The 15,023-nt window shown below is 48.3% G+C and overlaps 1 protein-coding gene across 5 annotated transcripts in view; it reads left to right on the top strand.

The window, feature by feature from the left end:
- The first annotated feature begins 3,216 nt into the window (after positions 1 to 3,216).
- Positions 3,217 to 15,023, top strand: part of ZNF274 (zinc finger protein 274) — a 32,593-nt gene continuing 20,786 nt past the window's right edge. Inside the window, exons 1-4 of one of the 5 annotated variants that reach the window (XM_025368852.1) lie at positions 3,217 to 3,668; positions 4,147 to 4,224; positions 5,601 to 5,742; positions 6,867 to 6,962. In XM_025368852.1, coding sequence (XP_025224637.1) covers positions 5,709 to 5,742; positions 6,867 to 6,962 — 130 coding nt within the window. In that variant the 5' untranslated portion in view covers positions 3,217 to 3,668; positions 4,147 to 4,224; positions 5,601 to 5,708. Of the gene's footprint in view, positions 3,669 to 3,727; positions 3,823 to 4,146; positions 4,225 to 5,600; positions 5,743 to 6,866; positions 6,963 to 15,023 lie in introns of those variants that run through there. The other 4 variants (XM_025368849.1, XM_025368850.1, XM_025368851.1 and 1 more) reach the window with 4 other exon arrangements.

Raw genomic sequence — 15,023 nt, forward strand, 5'->3', positions numbered from 1 at the left:
TCCTGACCTCAGGTGATCCACCCACCTCAGCCTCCCAAAGTGATGGGATTACAGGTGTGAGCCACCGCACCTGGCCCTATGTGGACTATATTAAGAGAGAAAAAGTAAAAATTAAACTTTGCAATTGAATGAAATAACTACTATTTCTAAAACACACATTTTCACTTATGATCCATAATGCCTTCTATGCAATTCAAAATTCGATATTTTCTAACAGAAAATTTCTGTTATGAGTCTGCAAAATTTATATGAACAAGGCTATTTATATTTTGTCTCTCTGCTACCTAGTGTAAATATTCTTGTATTTTGCTACAGATATACTCATGTGTTTGATGGTCAGATGCTACCCCAAACCTCTTAGGGATTTATATACTGTATGGTGTAAATACATTACCATCCTACTAAAATCCAAATGATTGTGAATTACAAAATACATCTGGCCCAGAAGGTTCTGAACAAGCAATCAAGGCACTGTCTAAATCCAACAATGATGAATAACATTTTTTCAACATTTTACATGTTTAATAGTTAACATTTCTTCAGAAGTCTTTTTTTTTTTTTTTTACAAATTACAATAAATTAAACAGCATATTTAATTTGCTGAACAGGAAAAGAGTATGCAATTATTAAAAGTTGAATTAAAATGGCTCTCATAAATCAATCTTCAATAATATACTTATTTAAAACCGTCTTTAGGTTGGGTGCGGTGGCTCATGCCTGTAATCCCAGCACTCTGGGGGGCCGAGATAGGCGAATCACCTGAGGTCAAGAGTTTGAGACCAGCCTGGCCAACATGGCAAATCCCCATCTCTACTAAAAATACAAAAATTAGCCAGGCATGGTGGCACGCCCTGTAATCCCAGCTACTCAGGAGGCTGAGGCAGGGAGAATCACTTGAACCCGGGAGGCAGAGGTTGCAGTTGAGCCAAAATCGCACCACTGCTCTCCAGCCTGAGTGAAAGAGCAAGACTCTGTGTCAAAACAAACAAAACATCTTTGGCCAGTCATGGTGGCTCACACCTGCAATCCCAGCACTTTGGGAGGCCGAGGCAGGAGGATTGCTTGAGCCCAGGAATTCAAGACCAGCCCTGGCAACACACTGAGATCTCATCTCTACACAAATATTTGTTAAAAATTAGCCAGGTGTGGTGATGCACACCAGTAGTCAGTCCTAGCTACTTGGAAAGCTGATATGGGAAGAACACTTGAGCCCAGGAGGTTGGGCCAGCAGTAAGCCATGACTGCTTTCCAGCCTGGGTGACAGAACAAGACCCTGTATCAAAAACAAATTCTTTTAATCAAAAATCAGGTTTTATCCTATACCACATAAATAGAAAGAAATCATTAGAAGAATTTCCACCAGCCTGGGCAACATGGTGAGGTTTCTGTCTCTACAGAAAAATACAAAAAAGGCCGGGCAGGGTGGCTCATGCCTATAATCTTGGCACTTTGGGAGGCTGAGGCGAGCGGACTGCCTGAGGTCAGGAGTTCGAGACCAGGCTGGCTAACACGGTGAAACCCTGTCTCTACTAAAAATACAAAAATTAGCCAGGCATAGTGGTGCATGCCTGTGGTCCAAGCTACTTGGGCAGCTGAGGCAGGATAATCACTTGAACCCAGGAGGCGGAGGTTGCAGTGAGCCGAGATTGTGCCACCTCACTCCAGCCTGGGCGACAGAGCAAGACTCTGTCTCAAAAAAAAAAAAAAAAAAAAAAGTCAGCCAGGTGTGGTGGCGTGCACCTGTCCTGTAGTCCCAGCTGTTTGAGAGACTAAGGTGGGAGGATCACTTGGGCTCAGGAGGCGGAGGCTGCGGTGAGTTGTGATCACACCAATGCATTCCAGCCGGGGTGACAGAGCAAGACCCTGTCTCAAGAAAAAAAAAAAAAGAATTTCTAAGGGGGTTTGCTTCCTTGCGATTAAGGGCCTCCATCAAACTTGAATATGAAGGGTTAGACATATCCCTATTCAAATCCGGAACAAAACAAGACTGACTATTAGTAAACATGACTACTTGACATAGCTCTGTCATACTAGCTAGGACTATACAATGTTACTTTTTTAAAGTTGAAGTACGGAAAAGGAAGATATCAAATTACTTATTAATTGGGGATAGTGTTATATCTATAATAGACAAGAAAAATCCGAGGAAATATTATTAGACTGTAAGATATCTGCAGTCTCTGAGTAAATACTCCTATGCCAAAATCAACACACTAACAGCAACAACAATTAAACAACGTGTAGCCTGAGGTTGGATCCTCCACAGTGACCAAAAAAACTAACAACCCGTGGAACAAGTTTAGCAGGCAATGTACAGGACCACCAGAGGGAGGCAGAGGACTGCTGAGACCTGCCAGGAAATATTAAGAAAGAGTGCACAGTGCCCTAAGCACCGAGAGAGATCATCAAGGCCCTCAGATCCCAAGAAGACAAGACCATACCAGGACCTGGGACCTAAGGAAGATACGAAAACACCAGATGTCGGTCCTTGAGGAAGCCAAGAGAAACCTCCTTGTCCTGAGCTTCCAAGGAAGATGAGAGCACCCTGGGACCAACGATGGTGGCACACACCAGGTCCTGGACAGTTAGAGACTTCAGTTTCCTCTCCCTAGACATAAGAACCTCAGCTTCCAGGAGCAAACTGGACCACAGGGGGACACTGGGCAGAGAATACTGCTCCTCCTCCCCAATGCCTGGGGTACAGTTAGCCCTAATCATCTCTCCAGAACTAGGGTGGACGTTTGGCCTCATTCCCATCACACTTACGGTCCACCTAGTCTTCCCTCCTTCCCCTTGCACACCCCTGACCTTCCTACTCCCTTCCTCTAATCCCCAGAACTAGGGTGGACATTTGGCCACATTCCCATCACTCTTCCGGTCCTCCGAGTTTCCCTCCCCTCCCTGACCTTGAGCGGACACTTGGCCCTGTCCACCCTCACTTCTAGGCAGGACCCATCTCCCAGAAACATAGGTGCCGTCAGTCCCAACTCCTGCACACTTCCTGCTCTCCCAGTCCTCGCCTTCTTTCTCGCCTTTGAAACTGGTGGAACTACAGTACCTCCCCACTCCCCCCCGCGACTTCCGTCCTCCAGTCGCGCCCCCTTCCCCAAAAGTTGCGTGGACCCTAGCCCCGCCTCCTTCTCCCCGCCCACCCTGTCCCCGCCCCTCCACCGAGATGGACGGCCAGTTAGGCCCGCCCCCTGCACTTCCGGCCCTACCCGCCCTTCCTTTTCCCAAGGGACGTCATAATTAATCCCGCCCCCACCGCCACCAACTAAGCATCACCTACTCCGCACTTCCGGCCTGACCCCTGTCCAGCTCCTTTCCTATCTCCAGCTTCTGCTCTGCCCCAAGAGTGGTCGCCTTCGTGACAGGGCACGACTCTCTTCCAGCTCGGGTCGCCGCCCACATGAGTGTGGGGCCCTGCGGCCTAGCGTCCCTCATCAGAGGCTTCCCCTTGCCTAGCTGGACCGCCGAGGGACATCGACGACTGCCCTCCTCCTGGCCTCCCTGGCTTCGCCTGCCGCCCCTAACCGGCCGGTCAAGATGGCCGCCGCTGGGTGAGGCGAGCTGGCACGCCGCGGGGGCATCTGGGAGTTGTAGTCCGGGACGGCGGGCTGACGCACTTCGCCGCCGGCCGACGGGCGCCATTGTGCGGCGCGCGCCGGGTGAGTGCCGCGCGAAACATGCGTCCGTCGGGGGCTGCGCTGGGCGGGTCCGGAACCGTTAGTTGGGGGCGAGCGCGTCCTCTGCATTTCCCGCCGAGCTCGGGTACCCGGAGCTGGCCGTGCCTGCAGTCCTCCCGCCGCTCTGTGGGATGGGGTCGGTGACCCGGAACCCCGAGGGGAGACAGTGCTTTCGGGGCGCCGGGGTGGAGAGAACAGATCGCCTCCAGGAGCGTGGGGTCTGGGCCAGGGAGGCGATCCCCTCCGATGCGCGGGACAGAGGAGGCTCGGTGTCCTCTCGGGGAGGGGAAAACTGGTGCTATCCAGTACTGTGGGAGTCCTATGACTCACTCTGGGCGTTTTCCAGTTTGGCTGGACTTGTCATTTCCCGCTGAGGGAGCCGTTCCTGGGCGGAGGCTGGGGTAGCTCCCCAGCGGAGCTCTTACGCCTCTCCCTCCCCTCCCAACTTCGGTTTCCTCAGGACTCTGCCCACTTCCACCAGAGACACATTGAGAAGGAGGAAACTATGGCCTCAAGGCTTCCGACGGCCTGGTCCTGTGTGAGTAGAGGCTTCCTTCGGCTTTTGTGTCCGCTGCTGCACCTGGGGGGATGCGGATGGTGGTGAGATACCACCTTCCCTGAGATACCCCCGTCCCCCAGAGCACCTCGGGGAGGGGTAGTTTGGTTGGGCATGAGAGATCCTGCGTGATAGTGGAACCGCAGGTGGTTTGGTTTTCCAAGGGTGTAGTTAGAATATTTCTGAGACCAGATTGTAGGGGCTTCTGAAGGCCAAGTCAAGGCTCTTCCTTGTATCCTTTATACTGGGAAGAGTAATTGACAGGACTTTTGTTTGTTTTTTTGTTTTTTGAGATGGAGTCTCCCTCTGTCGCCCAGGCTGGAGTACACTGGCGCCATCTTGCAACCTCCGCCTCCTGGGTTCAAGTGATTCTCCTGCCTCAGCCTCCTCGAGTAGCTGGGACTACAGGCGTGTGCCACCATGCCCAGCTACTTTTTTTTTTTGTATTTTTAGTAGAGACGGGGTTTCACCATGTTGGCCAGGCTGGTCTCGAACTCTTGACCTAAGGTGATCCGCCCACCTCGGCCTCCCAAAGAGTAATTGACAGGTCTATGCAGGAATCAGGCTTATGTTTAGATTTCAGCAGATAAATTGGCATCGAGCAAGAGGTGACAGCAGCAGAATTCAATAACAAATAGAAAAGACAGGTGAGGATGGATCCCTGACAGGTGAAGGACATAGAAAGAAGCATCAGGGCCCTGGGTAGGGGCTGACAGCTTGGGTGTGATGGTGCAGCTCAGAGAATTCCCTAGGAGGCATACGCACCACTCTCAAAGGCAGAATTTTCAAATGAATAAGAAATAGGGCCGGGTGCCGTGGCTCACGTCTGTAATCCCAGCACTTTGGGAGGCTGAGGCAGACAGATCACGAGGTCAGGAGTTCGAGACCAGCCTGACCAACATGGTGAAACCTCATCTCTACTAAAAATACAAAAATTAGCCGGGCGTGGTGGTGTGCACCTGTCATCCCAGCTACTCAGGAGGCTGAGGTGGGAGAATCGCTTGAACTCGGGAGGCGGAGGCTGCAGTGAGCTGAGATTGCACCACTGCACTCCAGCCTAGGAGACAGAGTGAGACTCTGTCTCAAAAACAAATAAATAAATAAATAAATAAAATAAAATAAAATAAATGGACAGGTTTTCATATGCTACAGAGGACTCATGTGTTGCTCTCCTTATTGTAACCTGAACAGAGTCAAGCTTGGGTTTGCTTGGGGTTTCAGACAAAGACAGGAACTCAGGATGAGACTGCCAGAATGCCCTTGGGTCATCTTGTAGACCATTCTGTGCTTTCACTGGCCTGGTCAGCCTCCCCTGTCTTTCTTTTGTCATGGATGCGGATGGCCCATGGCTGAACAAGAATCTGGATTTTTAGGAACCAGTGACCTTTGAAGATGTAACACTGGGTTTTACCCCGGAAGAGTGGGGACTGCTGGACCTCAAACAGAAGTCCCTGTACAGGGAAGTGATGCTGGAGAACTACAGGAACCTGGTCTCAGTGGGTAAGGCTGGCCTCCAGGTCAATAAGGATCTGTGTAGCACCTCTGAAGTATGTGTCTGCTTGGGTTCAGACTGCAGGGGCACCAGTAGGAAAAGGGCAGCTTTTCAGTATGACTTCTGAAGCCTTGCCTAGTCCATCCCTCCCTGAATACCAGGGAGATGGGTCTGTGGGGGATGTTTTCAGCTGCAATAGTGGATGCGTATTGTTTTTGTAACAAGAGCTCCAGCCAAGCATGGTGGCTCAGTTTAGGAGACTGAGGCAGGAGGATTGTTTGAGCCCAGGAGTTTGAGACCAGTATGGGCAACATAGACCCTGTCTCTATTTAAAAAAACAAAACAAACAAACAAACAACTCCACAGAAATTCCAGACAATGTGATGCCAGTGTCCCAATGGTTTAGGAGTAGCACCAAAGAGCCTGTCCCTGCCAGGCACGGTAGCTCACACCTGTAATCCTGGCACTTTGGGAGGCTGAGGCAGGCAGATCAGTTGAGGTCAGGAGTTCTAGACCAGCCTGACCAACATGATGAAACCTTGTCTTTACTAAAAATACAAAAATTAGCCCGGCGCCCCAGCTACTTAGGAGGCTGAGTCAGGAGAATTGCTTGAACCTGGGAGGTGGAGGAGGTTACAGTGAGCTGAGATTGGATCACAGCACTCCAGCTTGGGCAACCAAGCAAGACTCTGTCTCAAAAAAAAAAAAAAAAAAAAAAAGCCTGTCCCTTCAGACTCTGGTTATTGTGAACCTTTCCATGTTCCCCCTAGTCATTGCACAGCTGTGGCTCCAAGCATTGCATCTGTGCTCAAGGCAGAAACAAGGAGAAGGGGTAGCCCCAGCCAAGTCTCTTTCATAGCTGTCATGTTGAACCAGAAAGCAAAAGCTTTCCCAGCTGACCGATCTGTCTTTGTGTCTGGCTGACCAGAATTGGGCCCCGTAGCTGCTTGGCAAAGGAGTCTTAGAAAGCCAACAACAGGGATGGATGGAGTTGTGTTCACCGCTCTAGGCCAGAAGTCATGTATGTCATGCCTTAGCAGGGGAGAAGCTGGAGATGGCTTGTGCTGCAGTAGGATAGCATTTTCTCCCGAACACAGACCCCCACAAGCCCTGTCTCTTTTCCTTTGAGCAGAACATCAGCTTTCCAAACCAGATGTGGTATCTCAGTTAGAGGAGGCAGAAGATTTCTGGCCAGTGGAGAGAGGAATTCCTCAAGACACCATTCCAGGTGAGAACCAGACACGGGAAGCCCCCACAGGGAAGGGGCCAACTGATTAGTCAGGGACCCATATCTTGGAAAAGCAGTAGGCATTGGGATACCCCAGATGGGGTGCTGTGATGAGCAGTTGCAGAACCAAACTCTTAAGTTTTTCTCTGGCCCCAGAATCAGCAGTGTCCTGCTTGGTTGAAAGTGAACCTGTTGCCGGTGGCAGGTGATACTTGTGTTGACAGTAGGGGCTCCCTTAGTCTGTTACATGCATTGTCTACTCTGCCTTCCCCTCATAACCACCAGTAACCCTGGTGTGTATTTCCAGCCAAACTTTCTTACATAGGCTTATGTGAATGTATGCGAATATATATACACATTTTGAGGGTGTTGTAATACAGACAGTTCAGCTTCTTTTTGATTTGGAGACTGGCTCTCACTCTGTCACCGAGGCTGGAGTGCAGTGGCATGATCTCAGCTCACTGCACCCTCTGCATCCTGGACTCAAGCTGTCCTCCTACCTCAGCCTTCCAAGTAGCTGGAACTATAGGCAAGTACCACCATGCCCATTTAATTTTTTTTTTGTAGAGACAGTGTTTCACCATGTTGCCCAGGCTGGTCTTGAACTCCTGAGCTCAAGTGATCCACCCACCTCAGCCTCCCAGAGTGCTGGGATTTCAGGCATGAGTCACCGCGTCTGTCTGGTCTGCTTTATTTTATTTATTTTTTGAGAGATGGCGCCTCACTCTGTTGCTCAGGCTGGAGTGCAGTGGTATGATCTCAGCTCACTGCAACCTCCGCCTCCCGGGTTCAAGTGATTCTCCAGCCTCAGCCTCTGCAGTAGCTGGGATTACAGTGTGCACCATGACTCCAGGCTAATTTGTGTATTTTTAGTAAAGGACAGTTTCACCATGTTGGCCATGCTGTTCTTGAACTCCTGTCCTCAAGTGATTCACGCACCTTGGCCTCCCAAAGCGCTGGGATTATACGCATGAGCCATTGTGCCCGACCTCCACTTTATTAACAGCTTCGGTGTGGTCCACATTTGATTTTTCTTCTTTTGATGGACATTAAGTTTACTACAGAAAACCTCCTTGCATACTTTTTTTTTGCATGAATGAGTTGGTTTTTCTGTAGGTTGGATTTCTAAAAATGGAACTACAGGATCAACCAATGTTGTAGACTAAAAATCTGGTAATGACAGATTACCATCTCAGATCCTTTAAGGCCAGGCACAGTGGCTCACGCCTGTAATCCCAGCACTTTGGGAGGCTGAGGTGGGGGAATGTTTGAGACCCTGTCTCTCTAAAAAAAATAGGCCGGGCACAGTGGCTCGTGGCTGTAATCCCAGCACTTTGGGAGGCCAAGGCAGGCAGACTATTTGAAGTCGGGAGTTTGAGACCAGCCTGGCCAAGATGGTGAAACCTCATCTCTACTAAAAATACAAAAATTAGCTGGGCATGGGCCAAGTGCAGTGGCTCACGCCTGTAATCCCAGCACTTTGAGAGGCCGAGGTGGGCAGATCACGAGGTCAGGAGATCGAGACCATCCTGGCTAACACAGTGAAACCCCATCTCTACTAAAAATACAAAAAATTAGCTGGGTGTGGTGGCAGGTGCCTGTAGTCCCAGCTACTCGGGAGGCTGAGGCAGGAGGATGGCGTGAACCCGGGAAGTGGAGCTTGCAGTGAACTGAGATCGTGCCACTGCACTCCAGCCTGGGTGACAGAGCAACACTCCTTCTCAAAAAAAAAAAAGAAAAAAACAATTAGCTGGGTGTGGTGGTTTGTGCGTGTAATCCCAGCTACTTGGGAGGCTGAGGCACGAGAATCGCTTGAACCCAGGAGACGGAGGTTGCAGTGAGCAGAGATCATGCCACTACGTGACAGAGCAAGACTCCATCCCCCCCCCAAAAAAAGTACAAATATATATGTATATATATAAATATAAATCTTTTTTTTTTTTTTTTTTTTTTTGAGGCGGAGTCTCCCTCTGTCACCCAGACTGGAGTGCAGTGGCCGGATCTCAGCTCACTGCAAGCTCCGCCTCCCGGGTTTACGCCATTCTCCTGCCTCAGCCTCCTGAGTAGCTGGGACCACAGGCGCCCGCCACCTCGCCGGGCTAGTTTTTTGTATTTTTTAGTAGAGATGGGGTTTCACCGGGTTAGCCAGGATGGTCTCGATCTCCTGACCTCGTGATCCACCCGTCTCGGCCTCCCAAAGTGCTGGGATTACAGGCTTGAGCCACCGTGCCCGGCCAAACATAAATCTTTTAAAATAGGCAAGGCACAGGGCTTATGCCTGTAATCCCAGCAATTTGGGAGTCCAAGGCAGGAGGATTGCTTGAGGCTAGGAGTTTGAGGTTATAGTAAGCTATGATCGTGCCACTGCACTCTAACCAGGTTGACAGTGAGACCCAGTCTCAAAAAAAAAAAAATTTAAAATCCTTCAGAATACATAGAGTTGCTGAAGTAAATGACAGCTCTTTTTCTTCTTTATCAACAGCAATTTGTAATGGTCTTTTGAAGGTTTGCAGATCTGATGGGATAAATACAATGTGTTCAATGTAGTTCACATTTTCCTCACAATGGACCAAGTTGGACATATTTTATAAATCTATGGCCTGTTTGTATTTTTTCTTTTGTGAGTTCATGTATTTTCCCATTTTTTTCTTTTTTATTTGTAGGAATTCTATATGTTCTGGATGTGAATATTGAAATATCATATCCCAGACCATGTATTGTCTACCTTTCTGTAGTCTCTATACAGAAGTTTTATAATTTCTTTTTTTTTTTTTTTTTTTTTGAGACGGAGTCTCGCTCTGCTGCCCAGGCTGGAGTGCAGTGGCCGGATCTCAGCTCACTGCAAGCTCCGCCTCCCGGGTTCACGCCATTCTCCTGCCTCAGCCTCCCGAGTAGTTGGGACTACAGGCGCCCGCCACCGCGCCCGGCTAGTTTTTTGTATTTTTTTTAGTAGAGACGGGGTTTCACCGTGTTAGCCAGGATGGTCTCGATCTCCTGACCTCGTGATCCGCCCGTCTCGGCCTCCCAAAGTGCTGGGATTACAGGCTTGAGCCACCGCGCCCGGCCTATAATTTCTTTTTTTTTTTCAAATATGTCTTTATTTCTATTCTAGATTCTGTATCATATATAGGTAGATTATCCAAACACTTTAGTGTGTTGTAGTATTTGTTATATACCTCAAACTGCTGCATTCAAGCAGTTCTCCTGCCTCAGACTCCCAAAGTGCTGGGATTACATCACTTAAATTTTTTTCTTTTTAGTTCAGTTTATCTGGAATGTCCTTTTATATATGGATGGGGTTCATCCTCTGCTTACTGGAAATACCATATTTGTTATGGACTAAGTAGCTGTCTTTATATACAGGCCTCTATGGACTCTCCCTTCATCTTTTCTGTCTGAGTAAAAGCCATGTTACTGTGCTTTGATATATAATAGTTCCCCTTGTTATTAAAAAAAAAAAGTGTTAGCTGGCTTTAGCCATCTATTTCTCCAGGTAAACACTTATTCTTAGCTTGTCAGTGTTCATTGAGAAAATCCTCTTGGGATGTGTATTACACTTAATTAGGTTTTCATTATTACTGTTACCTGGTCAAGTTAATCCTGCCTCATGGTCTTGCATAGTTGTTCCAGATGAACCTGTCATGCTCGTAAATTCTTTGATCTTTTTTGGCCCGGCACGGTGGCTCACACCTGTAATCCCATCACTTTGGGAGGCCGAGGTGGGCAGGTCACGAGGTCAGGAGTTCGAGACCAGCCTGACCAACATGGTGAAACCCCGTCTCTACTAAAAATACAAAAATTAGCTGGGCGTGGTGGCGGGCCCCTATAACCCCAGCTGCTTGGGAGGCTGAGGCAGGAGAATCACTTGGACCCAGGAGGCAGAGGTTGCAGTGAACCGAGATCATGCCACTGCACTCCAGCCTGGGCGACAGAGCGAGACTCCATCTCAAAAAAAGAAAAAACATTCTTTTATCTCTCTCTTTTTTTTTTTTTTTTTGAGACGGAGTCTCCCTCTGTCACCCAGGCTGGAGGGCAGTGTGATCTCGGCTCATGCAACCTCCACCCCCTGGGTTCAAGTAATTCTGGTGCCTCAGCCTCCTGAGTAGCTGGGACTACAGCCATGTGCCACCATGCCTGGCCAGTGTTTTTATCATCTGTAACAGTTGTGTTACATCGTGCAGTTGTGTTCATTGTGGGTAGTATGTCCAAAATCGTGTGAAGCTCAGAGTGTGAAGAGTTGGTATCTAGTCTCTGACTTAAATGGAAAAGTTAGGTTTTGATGAGCTTGATGCTGGATTCTGCTTTGATTCAAATCAGTTTTATCTGGATTAACAAATAGTCATCTTGTCTTTTCTAATGAATGAAAATCGGTAGTATCTCCTATTTCCCTTCTAGAGCTTACTAAAGTGGTCACACGATTCTCCTTTGAGCAGTTAACATAGGAGTATAATATTTATAGAAGTGCTTTTGTAACGTGCTGCTGGAGTCCTGAATTTCTAAAGGATTTTTCTGTCAGTATTCATAAGTTACGTTGGGGAGGTGGTTTTCTTTGTGTGTTTGCTTGGTCAGCTTTTCTATCAGTGTGCTGAATGCAGAGCACACTGGATGCTTTCCCTTCTCTTTGTTGTCTGTGCTGTGATGCAAGCGGCATCAGAACTACCCACTTCTGGCAGTACTGAGCTGTGACATCCTCACCTAACTCCCATCCTTGGTGATGACCTGTTTGCCACAGAATAGAGGGCTAGAGTCTGTGACTCTCCCCGACCCCCAGCCTTTCTCTGGGCCCTGTTTCTGGTTTCTTTGTATTTCAGCTTCCTGGCTCAGCATTAATATTTTGTTTTTCGTTTCCACATTCAAAGTTTTTCCTTCCGTTCCCTTCACTGAAAATCTTTGTTAGCAAAAGAGGTCACTAAACTATTTCACCTGCAAGGTCTCCAGCAATGCAAGTGCTTTGTATCTGCCTGCAGTGGTTTCTGTGCCCCTTGGTTTTTGAGAAGGAGTCTCGCTCTATCACCAGCCTGGAGTGCAGCGGCGCCATCTCGGCTCACTGCTACCTCCGCCTCCCAGGTTCAAGTGATTCACCTGCCTCAGCCTCCTGAGTAGCTGGGACTACAGGTGTGCACCACCACATCCAGCTAATTTTTTGTATTTTTAGTAGAGACAGGGTTTCACCATGTTGGCCAGGATGATCTTGATCTTTTGACCTTGTGATCTGCCCACCTCGGCCTCCCAAAGTGCTGGTATTACAGGCGTGAGCCACCGCGCCCGGCCCAGCCTCCTGATCTTCCTTTTGGTCTTTATGTCTCTGGATTACTCAGGCTGTGACAGGTCTGCATTTCATCCTTCTTGGAGCTCAGGACCCATGTTCTGAATGGGCAAACCTCCAGGCCATACGCTTCTGGATGATCTGGTAGTATCCTAAATCTGGCTGGTGTCTAGGGCACTGTGGGTGCCACACATCTTGGGAGAGCTGGCTCCACAGGTGACAGATTCAGGTTGGTGTGCCAGAGTCAGAGGCCACATGAGGGGAGGCTCATCAGGAGGTACTGTTGCAGCCTAGGCCTGAGGTGATGGGTGTCCAACTCATCTCTGCTCTGTCACAGAAAGAGTCCTTAACTAGATGCTGTCCTTCCTCTTCTCCTTCTCTCACCTCACAGATCTTATGGAGGGCCTTTTCTGTCCCGTGCAGTATACTCACTAAAAACTTTGGTGATAAACCAAAGCACTTACATAATCCCTACCATCTTAGATGTCATGGTCTAAGCAGTCATGGCCTTTTACAAACATGTTACACAGATACAGTGATAAATGTACTGAGAAGGAAAAGAACCTGGTATAAAGAGGGGGAGCAGTGGGGAATTACTTTGGAAGACCTAGTCAGGAGACACTGCAGGGGTGAGATTTAAGCCAATTCCTGAAGGAAAAGAAGTCCGTGGACATACAGGATTAGTGGTGAAGAGAGCTTCTAGGCATGGAGGCACCATTTGAGGTGACTGTCAGATGGGAAAGAACTTGGCATTTTGAGGGGCCCTTCGAGCCTAGTGGACTAGGAGCAAGTAAAATGAAGGGATGTGACGCTGCTTTTCACAGCACAGCTCACTCGGGGTGGCTTGTGAAGCAAGAATTGTGGTATGTCACAGATTGGAGGCAGGCAGGGCCCGCAGTTACACCTGGTAATACCTGCTAACGTGGTAATAAGTGGCCTGAGAGTAACAGCACATTGGGGGAGTCAGGTGTGTGTGATTCATAGGTGAACTCAGTGGGACTAGGCGAATAATTGAGAGGCATGAAAGAACAGGCCACCAAGAATTTCTCATAGGTGACTGTGTCTAACATATTTCGCATGTAAAGTTGGACCTCCTGCACATAACAAAATCCACAGATGCTCAGGTCCCCAGTATAAAATGGTATGCATATGACCTACTCACATCCTCCCATATAATTGAAGTCATCTCTAGGTTACTTATAATACCGAATATGATGTAAATGCTGCGTAAGTAGTTGTTATACTGTTTAGGGAATGGTGACAAGGAACAAAAGTTTGCACATGTTCAGTACATTTGCAGCCATCCTTTATATATATTTTCGAGTTGAGGTCTCACTCTGTGTATCACCCAGGCTGACGGGTAGTGGCATGATCATGCTCACTGCAGCCTTGAACTCCTGGGCTCAAGTCATCCTCCTGCCTCAGCTTCTCGAGTAGCTTTGTTACATGTGTGTGCCATTACACCTGGCTAATTTTTATATTTTTTTGTCACCATGTTGCCCAGGCTGGATTGAGCTCCTGGCCTTAAGCAGTCCTCCCCGTGTCAGTTTCCCAAAGTGTGGAGATTACCGTCTTTAGCCACCATGTTTGGCACATCGTTCTTTTTTTTTTTTTTTCTCAAATATTTTCAATCCAGAGTTTGTTGAATTCACAGATGTGGAACCCACAGAAGATACAGGTCCAACTGAACATTCTTTTTGTCAATATCTTTTTTCTTGTTTTTTTTTTTCTTTTTTTTTTAGAGACAGAGTCTCGCTCTGTTGCCCAGGCTGGAGTGCAGTGGCACGATCTCGGCTCACTGCAAGCTCCACCTCCTGGGTTCACGCCATTCTCCTGCCTCAGCCTCCTGAGTAGCTGGGACTACAGGCGGCCACCACCACACCCGGCTAATTTTTTGTAATTTTAGTAGGGACGGGGTTTCACCATGTTAGCCACGATGGTTTCGATCTCCTGACCTCGTGATCCGCCTGCCTTGGCCTCCCAAAGTGCTGGGATTACAGGCGTGAGCCACTGCCGCCTGGCCTTTTTTTTTTTTGGAGAGTCTTGCTCTGTCACCCAGGCTTCTGGCAGGCATTGGTGCAATCTTGGCTCATTGCAACCTCTTGCCTCCTAGGTTCAAGTGATTCTCCTGCCTCAGCCTCCTGAGTAGCTGAGACTACAGGACTGTGCCTGTATGTGTCCATCGCTTCTTTTAAAAATATGATAAAGGGACCAGGTGTGATGGCTTATGACTGGAATTCCAGCACTTAGGGAGGCTAAAGTGGGAGGATCACTTGAGCTAAGGAGTTCAAGACTACCTGACTAACACAGCAAAACATCTTCTCTACTAAAAATAAAAATAATAAGCCAGATGTGGTGCTGCATCCCTGTAGTCCCAGCTCCTTGGGAGGCTGAGGCAGGAGGAGTGCTTGAGCTTGGGAGTTTGAGGCTGCATTGATCTGTGATTGTTCCCCTGCACTTCAGCCTGGGCAACACAGCAAGATACCATCTCAAAAAAAAAAAATATATATATATATATATATATGTATATAAAACATGAGATAAAAGGGCCAGGTGGGCGCATGCCTGTAACCCCAACACTTTGGGACGCCAAAGCAGGAGGATTGCTTGAGGCCCGAAGTTTGAGACCAGCCTGGGAAACATGGTGAATACAAGTCTCTGCAAAAAAATAAAAATTAGCCGGGTGTGGAGGCAGGAGGATCACTTCAGCCTGGGAGGTTGAGATTGTAGTAAGCTATGTTAGCACCACTGCACTCCAGCCTTTGTTTCAAAAATTGTGTGTGTGTGTGTGTGTG

The sequence above is a fragment of the Theropithecus gelada genome, chromosome 19 (genome assembly GCF_003255815.1).
Source record: "Theropithecus gelada isolate Dixy chromosome 19, Tgel_1.0, whole genome shotgun sequence".
Lineage (NCBI taxonomy): Eukaryota > Metazoa > Chordata > Mammalia > Primates > Cercopithecidae > Theropithecus > Theropithecus gelada.